Genomic DNA, 12,341 nt, shown 5'->3' with positions numbered 1-12,341 from the left:
TGTTGTCCATTCTGACCCTCACCGCTTTGGCAAAGGGGCAGCTCCAGAGCACATGCTCCTGCATCTCTGCGGTGAAGCACGTTTCCCAGGGGCAATGAAAATTCCTGTGATCGAGTGTCTCCAGTCGCTTTTCTGGTTCTGGTCCAGTGTTTGTCCACTGGACCAGGTGCCTCATCGGAATGGAGAACCACAGCCTGACAATTTACTGGTACTTGTGGCTGATGGGCTCCCGCAGTGCCCGACAGAGGTTGCAGAATAGGATGCAGTCGAGTTTCAGGAAGAAATGCAGCACGCCTCTCCCCCCTTCCTTGACCGGCTGGCACATTCTGTTTCTTGTGATGTGCTCATACCTGCCTCTACAGACGAACTTGAAGACCATCCCTTGCAGTGCTTATCTGAGTCTGGCCTGCAGCAGGTACACCACAGCCAGATAAACCAAAGCCAGCAGGTTGTCTGCCTTCAACACCACTACTTTCTCCGTGAGGGATAGCAACCACATTTTCCACATACCCAGCTTTGCATTCACCTTGGCGATCCTTTCAGTCCAGTTGATGGTCTCGTTGTCCTGGCTCTGGAACGAAACCCCCAATATCCTGAGACCTTCTGGCGCAGTCATCCTGTCCCTCCAGGGTCCAATGAAATTGAGTTTGCTCTTTTGGCAGTTGATCTTCGATTCCAAAGCCCTGGAGTATTGCTCCATTATCTGCAGGGCTCTCTTCAACCCTGTGTCCGAACTCAGGAACAGCGTCATGTCGTCTGTGTACTGGGAGATCTTGAGGGTTTCCCTCGCGCCTCGCGGTATCGCCAGGTCATTGATGACAGGGTCCTCTGCTAATGCAGGTTTCACCGTGTCTGCTAATGGCTCTTTGAAGAGAACACAGAGAAGTGGTGAAAGAGGGCACCCTTGTCATACTCCTGACTCCTAGGGGATGAAAACCCCCAGGTGTCCACTTATGTTGACTCTGCTGCCAACTTCAGAGTACAGTATCTTTATCCAGTGGCCGAAAATCTCTCTGAAACGCGGTGAAGCATTCCAACACTCTGAACAGATAGCTGTGGTTTACTCTGTGGAAGGCTTTCTTCTGGTCCAGGCTCACCACCATCATTGGCACGTTTCAGTGTTCGGCCAGACGATTGCGTCCCCGGTGAGCTGGAGGTTCCAGCTGATGGATTGTCCTTCCACCGCTCATGTCTGGTCACTGTTGATTATGTGGGGTAGGGCGGTCCTCAGTCTGCTGTCCAGTAGCTTGGACAGGATCTTGACGTCCACGCAGAGCATCATTAGAAGAGCATCGCCTGCTTCCATCTGTATCATGTTCTGCAGAAAAGAGCTCTTTGTAGAATGCGGTTGCCACTTCTGCTTGCAAAAGGCATGGTGATAGATCAATTGGCTTCAGTGAAATATGGACCTGGTGTGAGTTTTAGTATCTGTATGTGCCCTGTTATGGACTGGCGTCCCTTCCAGGGTGTATCCTACCTTGCACCTGTTGCTTGCCGGGTTAGGCTCCAGCTGCCCCCATGAGCCTGTACTGGTTAAGCAGATTAGAAGATGAATAGATGTGTATCTTTTTCCTGTTTATTGCATTTTTTACCAAGTGTATAAAAATCCTCTTAAGAAGTATTTGCATTCAAGTCTTCAAATCACAATTGTCAGTTATTGAAAATTTGGATTTGAATGTACCCTATGTAATACACAGCAGTGTTGTATAGAGTTGTTTTTTTCAACAGCTTAATTATCTATATTGTATTCCATGCCTTACTTAGGTTTCAGCAGAACCTGATGGAGCAACATATGTCTTTCAAGGATTCATACAGGGTAAAGACTATGGCCAGTTTGGACTTCAGCGATTAGGTAACAGAAAATACAATGACAATTGTTTTAATATACAGTATATTTGTGCCTAGAGCCTCATCAGGTTGGAATTACATTATTTCCAGTTTAGTTAAATAGATTTAAGTATGAGACACCTCCATGAGATGATAGGCTCTCACAGGGAATGCCAGCCCACCACTTCAAGGCTGGTAACCGTTTATATTTTGAGATATACCGTAACTCAAATATATATTTTGGTCAAGGGTACAAGAATTATGTCTTCAGTATGGACTTGACCCACGGCCATCTCCTGTTCCTAAAGATCCACGTCTAACATCGACTCTATACTGTAAAAGTGTGGATCTAATTTTAAAATATTCTAAAGGAATTCATTTTACATAGTTACTTCTAATTTTATCCCACTGGAAACAAACATTTTATATTTACGTGAAATATTTAATGCAAATAATTGATTCCAGAAATCTAGGAATTGATCAGTAAAAGGGTTGTAGCTTAAAAGGACTCTTTTTCAACAATACTAATGGAATCTGTCGGATGTTAATCATGTACCCTTTCAACCTTTTCTCCACCAACAAAAAACATTCTTTGCTGAAACTAGGATCTAATTAAATATCCCAGAATGTACAATTATAATAATGGAAAGTAGAAAAGGCCTACAAGATTATAAATGAGGGGTATAAAAGAAGGGAACACAATAAGAAAAACAGAATTGTAAAATTGATATTGTGCCTCTGTCTACTTTTAAGACAAATGTAGTGCACCTAATTCAAATATGACCCCATGAAATTATAATCAATTCTGTGTTAGAAACTAAATGGATTCAGTGCAAAACAAAAGAGAAGTCAAGGAAAGATAAATTGTATTTTTTACCTTATACTAACACATTGTTCCTGTTCTCAGTGATTTCTTTCTCCACATAAAATCTAGATTAATCAACAGTATAGTTCCAGCAAAACCACTCATATTTGTGCTCGTCTGTTTTGTTGTTGTTTCTAGGGATCTTATCAAGAAACCACATTACAATTAATGTATTCATACTTTTTTGTATTTCTTTGTCTCTCTTAGGTTTAAACATGTCAGAGAGTAATAACTCTTCAAATCAGCACCATGGTACAAATAGTAGCTCTGTGGCCATAGCAATCCTTGTGCCTTTTTTTGCCCTGATATTTGCGGGATTTGGATTTTATTTATACAAACAGCGGTATGTATGTTCTTCCAAATTCAGTATGTGCTGCAACATCCTATTTATTAACTTACTGTGTTTTTCTCATGTCTTTAATTTATAATTTGCCATGAAAAACAAAAAGCATTCTAAACAAAGTGTTTGCCTCTATGTAAGCATGACAATATCAGATTCAGTTGTTGTAGTGCATTAGAAACAAATAATTGTGAATAGTATTATTTAAACAGTGCATTGTATCTTGAAAATAGTGTTTTAAAAGTGTTTATTTATCAATAAGAAGTTTTAAATAATGCTTTTAGATTAGCTAGAAGTAACAGTATATTGTATTTAATATGCAACGTAATGAAAATTTATTTTTGTGTAGTGTGTTTTATGTGGTGTACTTAAATGATTATCTTATCTGATTTCTGTAGGACTACACCTAAAACACAGTATACCGGCTGTTCAGTACATGAGAATAATAATGGCCAAGCAGCTTTTGAGAATCCTATGTATGACACAAATGCAAAGTCAGTGGAAGGAAAAGCTGTTCGCTTTGACCCCAACCTTAACACCGTCTGCACAATGGTATAATGAAGTCTACTGTATGGAAACTATTGAATATTTTTGAATGCTTTGCAAACTGGATTTCATGAAACTTCAAGTCCAAATGGTGCACAGCCACTGATATTTAAAGCACACTTTTCAGGAACCAATGGGTCATGTGCGTCTGGAGAAACAAATATGAATCCAACAAAATGTTTTAGAAGACTGATGAAAAAATTATCTTCATGATCAAAGTGGAGAGTCCTTAAGCTACCTTTTGTGCACTCTGGGAGTGCTTGTTCACAATTTATTTTGTCTTTTTTAAAAGTAAAAGGATCTGTAAATCTACTTGCATATATATGAGGAGCATTCACCACCTATATTTTTGTGCTATATGATACCACTTGGGGTGGGTTTGGGTAAAGAGATTATATAAGAGTTTATACAAATATTTCAAAGATGCTATTCACTAAAATAAAAAAAAATGCACAAATGAAATAACCACAAAGTTCATTATTTTCCTCATTTTTCATTGGCTTATGCCCCCCCTCCCAAATCATACTTCCCACCCTTTCCCTATAAGGTTCGTATAAAGCAACATATAGTTGATATAGTTTAGTTTGAGTTTGTACTTTATGAATAATGTGTGGCATACAAAGACTAAGGAACAAAACAGGTTCAGTCTAAGGCAAATACTGGATGACAAATATTTGATCAAATTATTTGTATCCTTCATTATCCTCACATTTTTATGCTTGCTTTGTTTTGTTCACACCGAGATTTTTAATGATTGTTTAAATTATACAGACCCAATCAATTTAGGAGAAAATAAAATTCCCTTTTGAGGTAATACATTTGAATTTGTTGTGTTTTTATGCTGTGTATTGGGCAGTGCCAAGTAACGCTATATTAAATATATTAAATAAATAAAATATACTGATTCTGCGTGTCCCTGGACTACCAGCATATAATCCATGGAGTGAAAATTCTTATTTGCCTCCTTTGTTATTTTTTTAATTGACAGAATGCAATCAGGAGTTTACACTGAGGCTATTGGTCTATCAGTTTTATGTCAGTTTATATCATTTTTTTACAACAATATTCCCCTTAAAGTTTGAAAACTTTCCGGTCATAAATTGGCAGAAGTACATTTGCATGTATGTATTGAAGAAAGTAGTATGAAATAATATCACTGTGCCTTGTAAAAGACTTGAGTTCTTAGCGGATTCTTATATTTCTGTCATTTATAGCAAGCTAATTTGGACAAGTTAAAAAATTAATCAAAATAGGTAGTCTGGGAGACTTTTATGGCTATACACTTTAGGTGATATTATGAAATAAATATTTGTTTTTAACCATGTGCAAAATGCCCCCCTAGTTTTTATTGGCAACAATGCAATCATAGTCCCATATCATCATTATTCTTATTATTTTTAGTGCTTTTATTTAAGTGGATGACAATGTTTTAAAGTGACTCTACCATTTTTACACAGTGCCTACCAAAAATCATTAAAGCCAGGGTTGCTGCTCCTTTCTTATTTCATGGATTTATTCTATAGACACGTAATTTATTCTGCTTCACAGCATTAGTGGTTTGTATATTTATACAGTTTTGTTACAATATTGCTTTCTCTTAACAAAAACAATATTTGTGTTTTGGTGTCTTATCTATTTTGTCACTTAGCTGTTTATATTAATGACTGCAATAATTACAAAATCACCCATATCGTTTAGGAATGAACACGTTCAAATTAGACTATTTGCAGTACAGATGGGTACTCCTCTTATGTTAATGCATACAAATAAAAAGGAAAAGAAAAAAAAAACTTTTTGTAAAGAAATATATTTTTATGGGAAAAAAAATAATTTGTAAAATGTATGAATCTATTATGTAAATTTTCAATGCAATGTAAGATTAAAAAGGCTAATTGCTTTTGTATTTGGTTCTTCTGTCTTATTTCTGAAATGTTATGCTTTTGTTTCCAAATGTAGCTTGGAGCAAATATAACCTAAAATACTCAAATGAAGATGCGAAATTAAGCAGAATAAACAGAATAAGAAAAATTAGACTTCAAAATGTAGAATATTTGTATAGATGACAAGACCATGATCTAAGAGCCTATACACAAACATAACCTTGACATGTGAGTCATGGATGTTTTATGGGTCTCATTCCCATATTGCTATCTTCATTCTGGGTAACTATTTTTGATAGTAGGGAAACAAAGGGAAGAAAAACTGTCAGAGCTTAAACTTGTATTTACCATATATTGAGGATTATATTTAGAATGCTAGCCCTTGTAGTAATAGGGTAGTATACTCTACTGGAACATCACAACAGTACTTTTATCATGTGAAATGCAATATAACCTACACTTAACATCTTCAATAAAACTTTTTTTTTGCTTCTATTTGCCTTCTGGTACACAAGGAGGAGCTACTGAGCCATTTCAGAGAATATAATGCTTGGTGTGAGCTGCAACATTTGAGATATGTATTTCTATCAAACTGAAATGATTCAATATGCAGATTTTTCTATGTCATAAATGTCTTTAACTGGAGATTGGGCCTGGGCCTGACATTTTAGGGACACCAATTTTCAGCTTGCACTCATTCAGTGACATATTCTATATACATGATTTGTGCTTACTGCATCCCATTCAAATAAAAGTGGCAGGATTTTCTGAACCAATCAGAAAATTAGCTTGGATATTAGTTTGATTCACAATGAACAGTCAATTTTGAACTTTTTCTAACCAACTGAGTGGTACTGGTGGTTATAAGTTGTTTCTGGAGTATTCACTTACAGTACACTCTGTCATCTTTTAAAATTAATAGATCCTCTAATCCTCTAATGACAAAATGTCCAACAGCTTTAGCCTTTCCCCTGTTTTCAGATATTGCCACTAGTTACAAATTAAATAAATATGACACAGCATGTATGGTACACATGTTTTTCACTTTGGCATAGTTCTATTGTTTGTGGAGTTTAATTTTAGACAGAAGAAGCAGGGAACATTTTGCACTACTGCAAAAAAATGAGATTCTTTAAAGCTGTCATGTCAGTGTTATCTCAATCCGGCAACATTTATATTCCTGAAGTGTAGAGTCTGAAACTTCATGAATTAATTTTTTTTAGTAAAGAGAAAATTGCTGGCAGCCTTTTTTTTACAGAAAATGACATCTCATATTAAGTTGTCTTCCAAGAAATCTGTCAAGTCCTATTCAGTTTTTAAAGTAAACCTTCTGTTTAAAAATGTTGAGGAAGAGATAACTGCAGTCTAAATAGGTGAGTCTTGAGAATGCAACAGAATGCAACTTTTTGGTGGACACCACCACAAGTGGTGATCAGGGCTGTAAAATCCCTGATCACCACTTGTGGTGGTGTCCACCAAAAAGGAGTTTAGGGTGTTTAGGGCTTGCGAGGATTGGGAGTAAAGAAGAGGACAAAGGTGTCAGAGATCACTAGAGTGAAAAAATAAAAAAGGTTAAAGCAGCAGTGTGAAAAAGCCTTAATCAGGAGCTGAGGCAAATACATGTACACAGATCTTGTGAACATTGCCATCAAAAAAGTAACCACAATTAGTGGAGGGCAAGGTCATTGGTGACTGAAATTCCTCACTGAAGCAAAAAGTGTAAGAATGATGGTGTCAACAGAACAGATATTAAGCAGCCTGTAAAATAATTTTGAAGGAGAATAAATTACTTCAAAAAAGAGAGTAAAAGTGTGTGCTAAGGCTGCAAGATGCTCTGGCCTGACAAGGCATTTCCTGTCACACTGTGACAAACTACTGTATGTTTAGACAGAGATTTGAAGGTGGTGACTGAAATATATAAAAGATATTTAAATAAACCCGAAGTTTATAGAGAATATAAAAGGCAAATACTATTACATGGAATAAGGGTGGAAACATCCTCACCCATATGTCATCAATAGCAGTAATAACATTTAACAATCACCAGCTGTACTTATTTGGCACCCTCTCAGTTACAGTAGGAAGTTAGCTCACAGTGTTACTATATGTCTAGGCTCACACAGTCTAGTCTCCTTCCACCTACCAACCCCTTGGACCATTCATGTGATGAATTACAAGCTCTTAAGTGTTACACAAGAGGTTCAGCTCTTGCTTCCTTTAATGACATCACCACAAGCTTGCAGGATGCCTGGTAGTTTCAGGAATTGCTGCTGCACTGGAAGGCAAGAGAGCCCTGGCCAGCTATCCCCTACTCCACCATGGTGACATTGAGCCAGGTGTGACGCCACGCAGGGAGTCCTCATCACAGCTGGCTAGTAGCAATAAAAACCTAATGTTATTCTTGTTTTGTTGTTGGCAGACGTAAACTTTACCTAAATAATATTCATTACATTGCATATTTTAAATTAACTGAAAATTCCAATAAACTCTCCAAATGCCTCCTATGATCCATCGATCCTGTGCTGACAACTATGTTTCGCACCATATGCTTCTCAAGCTGCAGAGGCATATTATCCGCCAAATAAATCATCAGTATAAAAGCTTTCTGCTTTGTCAAATGCATATATAAAAATGAATAAAATCCCAGTCACAGGACACTAAGAAAAACCCATGATAGCCAAACAGGAAAAAGAGCTAGAAGTAATCTCATTTCATTTTATATCTGTATACCTGCTTAATATATACATTCATTGTATCCATAGATAAAGTAATAAGTAGTTTACTTCAAATATAATTAGCTTTTAAAATGCAGGTATGATTTTATATTTTCCTTTATATGTTCAGCATGAAGACAACCATACAATAAAGCTATTGTTTCATAGAGTGGATTGTGAACAGATTTTGAACAATATTCTGTATATACAGGTATATTACATTTCCAACCATCCATTTTCATACTGTTTCTTCCAATTAAGGGTCATAGGAGAGCTGGAACCTCTCCAAGCCAGAAACAGACACAAGCCAGAATACAACCTAGATGGGACATCAGTCCATCACAGGGCACACATAGTATGTAATGGAACAGGCTGAAGTTTAGTCAAAGCTTCTGCCGTCAGTGAAGTAAATTGGACACACCTGCCTTAATTCACAAATTGGAATCCTGTGGAATGAAATTCCACAGGCGGGAAAGGGATCTGGTGATTGGCCCTGTGCTTAATAAGAACTTCCTTAGGACTAGCAGCAGTCACATTATTATTACTCAAGAGCAGAAGGCAGAGTGTCTAAGTTGCTGAAGTCCAGGGAGAGAGAGTTTAGATAGCACAGGAGTGTTTGTTCAACTCCTGTGTTTTAACACTAGCAGTCCTTATCAGATTTAGGCTTGAAAAGCTAAAAAAGCCAAGGATTTTGTTATGAGTGGATTTATTAAAAATAGATGGCTCCAGAAAATTTAGCATTTGTTTCCAAGTGTGTACTGTATTCCTGAATTGATTTGGATTCTCAAGAGTCTCTACATACTGTAGTAGTAGACTAGTATTTATTGTTGGAAACTGGGCATCAGTGGAAGATTTGTGCCAGTGGGTCTCAGAAGAGACAAGAAACATCTATCTTCCCCTGCAGAGACGACTGGCCGTGGATGGGAGAGCCAAGTTGAGTGAGCCAGGGGTTCCTGGAAACAAAGGTTATGTTTGCTGTATATCTGTAAGAAAGAGAAATGGAGAGCTTGAAAGCTGGCATTCATCACACAGACACACTCACTCCAGGCCCAATCTACCCAGAAGCCAATTAATCCAGTATATCTTTGTACTGTGGGAGAAAACCAGAGCACCCAGAGGAATCCTGCATAAAAATAGGGAGAATATACAAACTCCACAGAGAACCCCAGATCCTAAATTGAACCCAGGTCCCCAATGCTGCTTTCAGTTCTGCCCATAGGTTATCATTATGTCTTGTAAAACTTTAAAGTCATCATATTTACAGTCAGATTTTTTTTTATTTTATTTTTGTTTACATGAATACATGTTTAGCTTTCTTTTCCTCTACTTTGTGTGACACAATATGTATACAATTATGGTTACATCCATTACTCTTCCATCCAGTTTGGTTCCTAGATTAGATTTTAAGATTTTCCTCTTAAATAATGTATTTTGCATATGGTATCTGTAAAATAAGTTAACTACGACTACTCTTGTGATAACGTGAGCAACAAATTGAATTGACATGTTGTTATCTAAAGGAAAATTAAGAGACTGTCCTCGCCAATGGGAAGGTCAACTCACTGACCTTCCCATTCGTGACTCTGGAGGTGATGACTGAACCCGCCTGCCTTGTATGCTAATGTGTGTTTTCCAAACAACAAGCCTGTCTTGTTCAGCTTTATACACCCTTAAAATAGCTTTAAAATTATTATGTTTATGTGCTCAAAATCTACTGTAACTTTCCACATGGACTGATTTGAAAATTCAGGTATATTTCAGATGAAAACCTTTGGCTGTAGTATTTTAGCAGATGCTGCACCAGCTGCTGGACTATGGTGGACCAGCATTACCAGTCTGATCTCTATGGATATTCTAATCCAAGCAAAGCTGGGGCTTGGTTAGAATTGGGCATAGTGCACACCACCCAAGGAAAACCAGGTTGCTGATATGAATGGAGGTAGTGGACCAGCAGGTAGCACCTAAACTTTCCAAAATCAGTGCTCCAACATGGCGAATGGAGACACTAGACTGGAGGTACCATATATTCTTTGGATAAGATGTGAAACTATGATCCTGACGCAAATTCAGGAAGAACAGACAGACAGCACGCAGAGAGAATCCAGGGTCTCAGCGCAGCGAGGCAGCAATGTTAACCACTGTACCACAGTGACATCCATGTATTATTATTATTATTATTATTATTATTATTATTATTAAAGTACAATGAGAGAATTGACTTTCTCTTATGGTTAGTGTGCAGCACTACAGAGCAAAGAAACCTATTTAATCTATAGATTTTCTGCATTGTACAATTTATTGTCACATCATTGTGACTGTACTTCTATCCTATTAATATTGCAGTATTCAAAAGAAATCTTTATAAAAGTCATGGCATAGTTTTATCTAAATACCTTTTCCAGGTGCAGTCTTAAAAATATATTCTAATAGCAGAAAATACAGTGACAGATATAGGGTCTGGGAAAGACTAGAACCTTTGAAAGTCCTAAAAGTGCTGTTCTTTATTTACAAAAATAACAAAAGCAAATGCATATACTGTAGGCTGAAAGTTAATACCTATTGCAGCTAAATGACTGATTTCCCAACCAGCGAAAATAAATCATGCACCTACTATACTTTCTCATGCCTGTTCATCAGACACTTTTGCAACTTAAGGCAGCTAGGACTCCACCCACAATAGGTAAATATACTGTATGTCAGTCATTAACTGGTACAACCACAATCAACTTGGAACTGGATGATCAACGTCACTGATGAGCCTGACATCCCACAGAGGTAACTTGGAATCTGGAAAGACACAACCCAGAATAGGTGTGCTCTCCCACATTAAAGCTACTGTATAGTTACAGTACATGACAAATAAGATTTTAGTTTTACATGTTTGAACAAGTAGGATAATGTATTGCATAGGGATTGGTGTCTGGAAGAACATATTGGCTAATGTTTGTTTACTTTCCTGTATATTTCAAATAAAACAACATGATGATGATGTTGATAAAAAAGAAAAAAAGTAAAATCCTTTTTGTCTACATTGTGTGTTTGTACATACAATATATGATCTTCTATTCCAGTATAAAAGGCCTGCATATAACACACCTGTATGTAACGATGAGCTTCAGTGCTGTGTCAATCAGTCTTTTCAGAAGAATGTTATTGAAAGCACATTTTTTGTCATATTTCCCAGATTTATCTTTGCCTTGGTAAAAGAAACATATGTCAGAATTCCCTGACTTGTTATAATACACATTCCAAATTTGTTTCTTCTCAGCAATATTAAACAAATCATACTTTTAACATTGCTTAATAATGTGTTGAGTTATTGAATTTCAAGTTTGTAATTTTTTAGTTCATTCCAGGGAAAGAGAGTATTTCTATATATATATACTGTATATAAAAATAGTATTGATTGGTAGACATGTCACAGTCTGCATTAAGGTTTTTTTAATAGATGATACTGGGGCATACACTTCATTACTCTTAAATGCTAATAATGTGTTATGCTTCCCATGCATTTGATTGAATTACCCTGTTTCTTTTCAAGAGCTGACCAGGGTTAATGAAGCATTTCAATACCCAAAACCAACTCACAGATACAGTATATCACAGATACACTGTTGAGGATATTATACACAGTATATATTTAACCATGAAGATTTGACACACCACTATTATTTTTAATTTTCTTAACAGCCATATATGTTAGGTTCACAACAGTAAAATTAAATTTGAGATATTTATTGCTTGGGGGGTGGCACAGTGTGTTAGTGGTCAGAATTGCTGCCTTGCAAGGCTGAAGCCCTGGATTCAATCCTGGACCTGCTATCTGTGTGACGATTGTATGCTCTAACTGTATTCATGTGGGTTTTCTCCAGGTGCACCAGTTTCCTCCCACATTCCAAAAAGGCACTGGTAGTTTAATTCTGGGAAAACTGGCCTTGGTATAAGTATACGCATGTCTGTGACGGACTGGCATTCCATCCAGGGTGTACCCTGCCTTGCGCCTGTTGCTTATTGGGATAGGCTCTGGCTCCTCCTCCACTCCGAATTGGAAGATGGGGTTCGAATATGGATGGATGGATATTTGTTGTTTGATGTACTGTATAATTTTGCAGTTGTTGAATTTATGTACACAGAGACCAATGAAAAAGATGCAATGGGTTAACCTAATG

At 37.1% G+C, this 12,341-nt stretch overlaps 1 protein-coding gene across 5 annotated transcripts in view; it reads left to right on the top strand.

Moving 5' to 3' along the window:
- The window catches only part of csmd3b (CUB and Sushi multiple domains 3b), a 561,056-nt gene extending 555,575 nt beyond the window's left edge, over positions 1-5,481 (top strand). For all 5 annotated transcript variants that reach the window (XM_088601884.1, XM_088601883.1, XM_088601882.1 and 2 more), the window contains 3 exons: positions 1,765-1,852; positions 2,900-3,035; positions 3,431-5,481. In XM_088601884.1, the coding sequence (XP_088458010.1) occupies positions 1,765-1,852; positions 2,900-3,035; positions 3,431-3,590 (384 nt within the window). In that variant the 3' untranslated portion in view covers positions 3,591-5,481. The remainder of the gene's footprint in view (positions 1-1,764; positions 1,853-2,899; positions 3,036-3,430) is intronic.
- The last annotated feature ends 6,860 nt before the right edge of the window (positions 5,482-12,341 follow it).

Source organism: Lepisosteus platostomus, chromosome 12, assembly GCF_059453375.1.
Source record: "Lepisosteus platostomus isolate fLepPlt1 chromosome 12, fLepPlt1.hap1, whole genome shotgun sequence".
Taxonomy (NCBI): Eukaryota; Metazoa; Chordata; class Actinopteri; order Semionotiformes; family Lepisosteidae; genus Lepisosteus; species Lepisosteus platostomus.
Note: the sequence above shows the minus strand (reverse complement) of the source record. Positions and strands in the feature narration are given on the sequence as shown.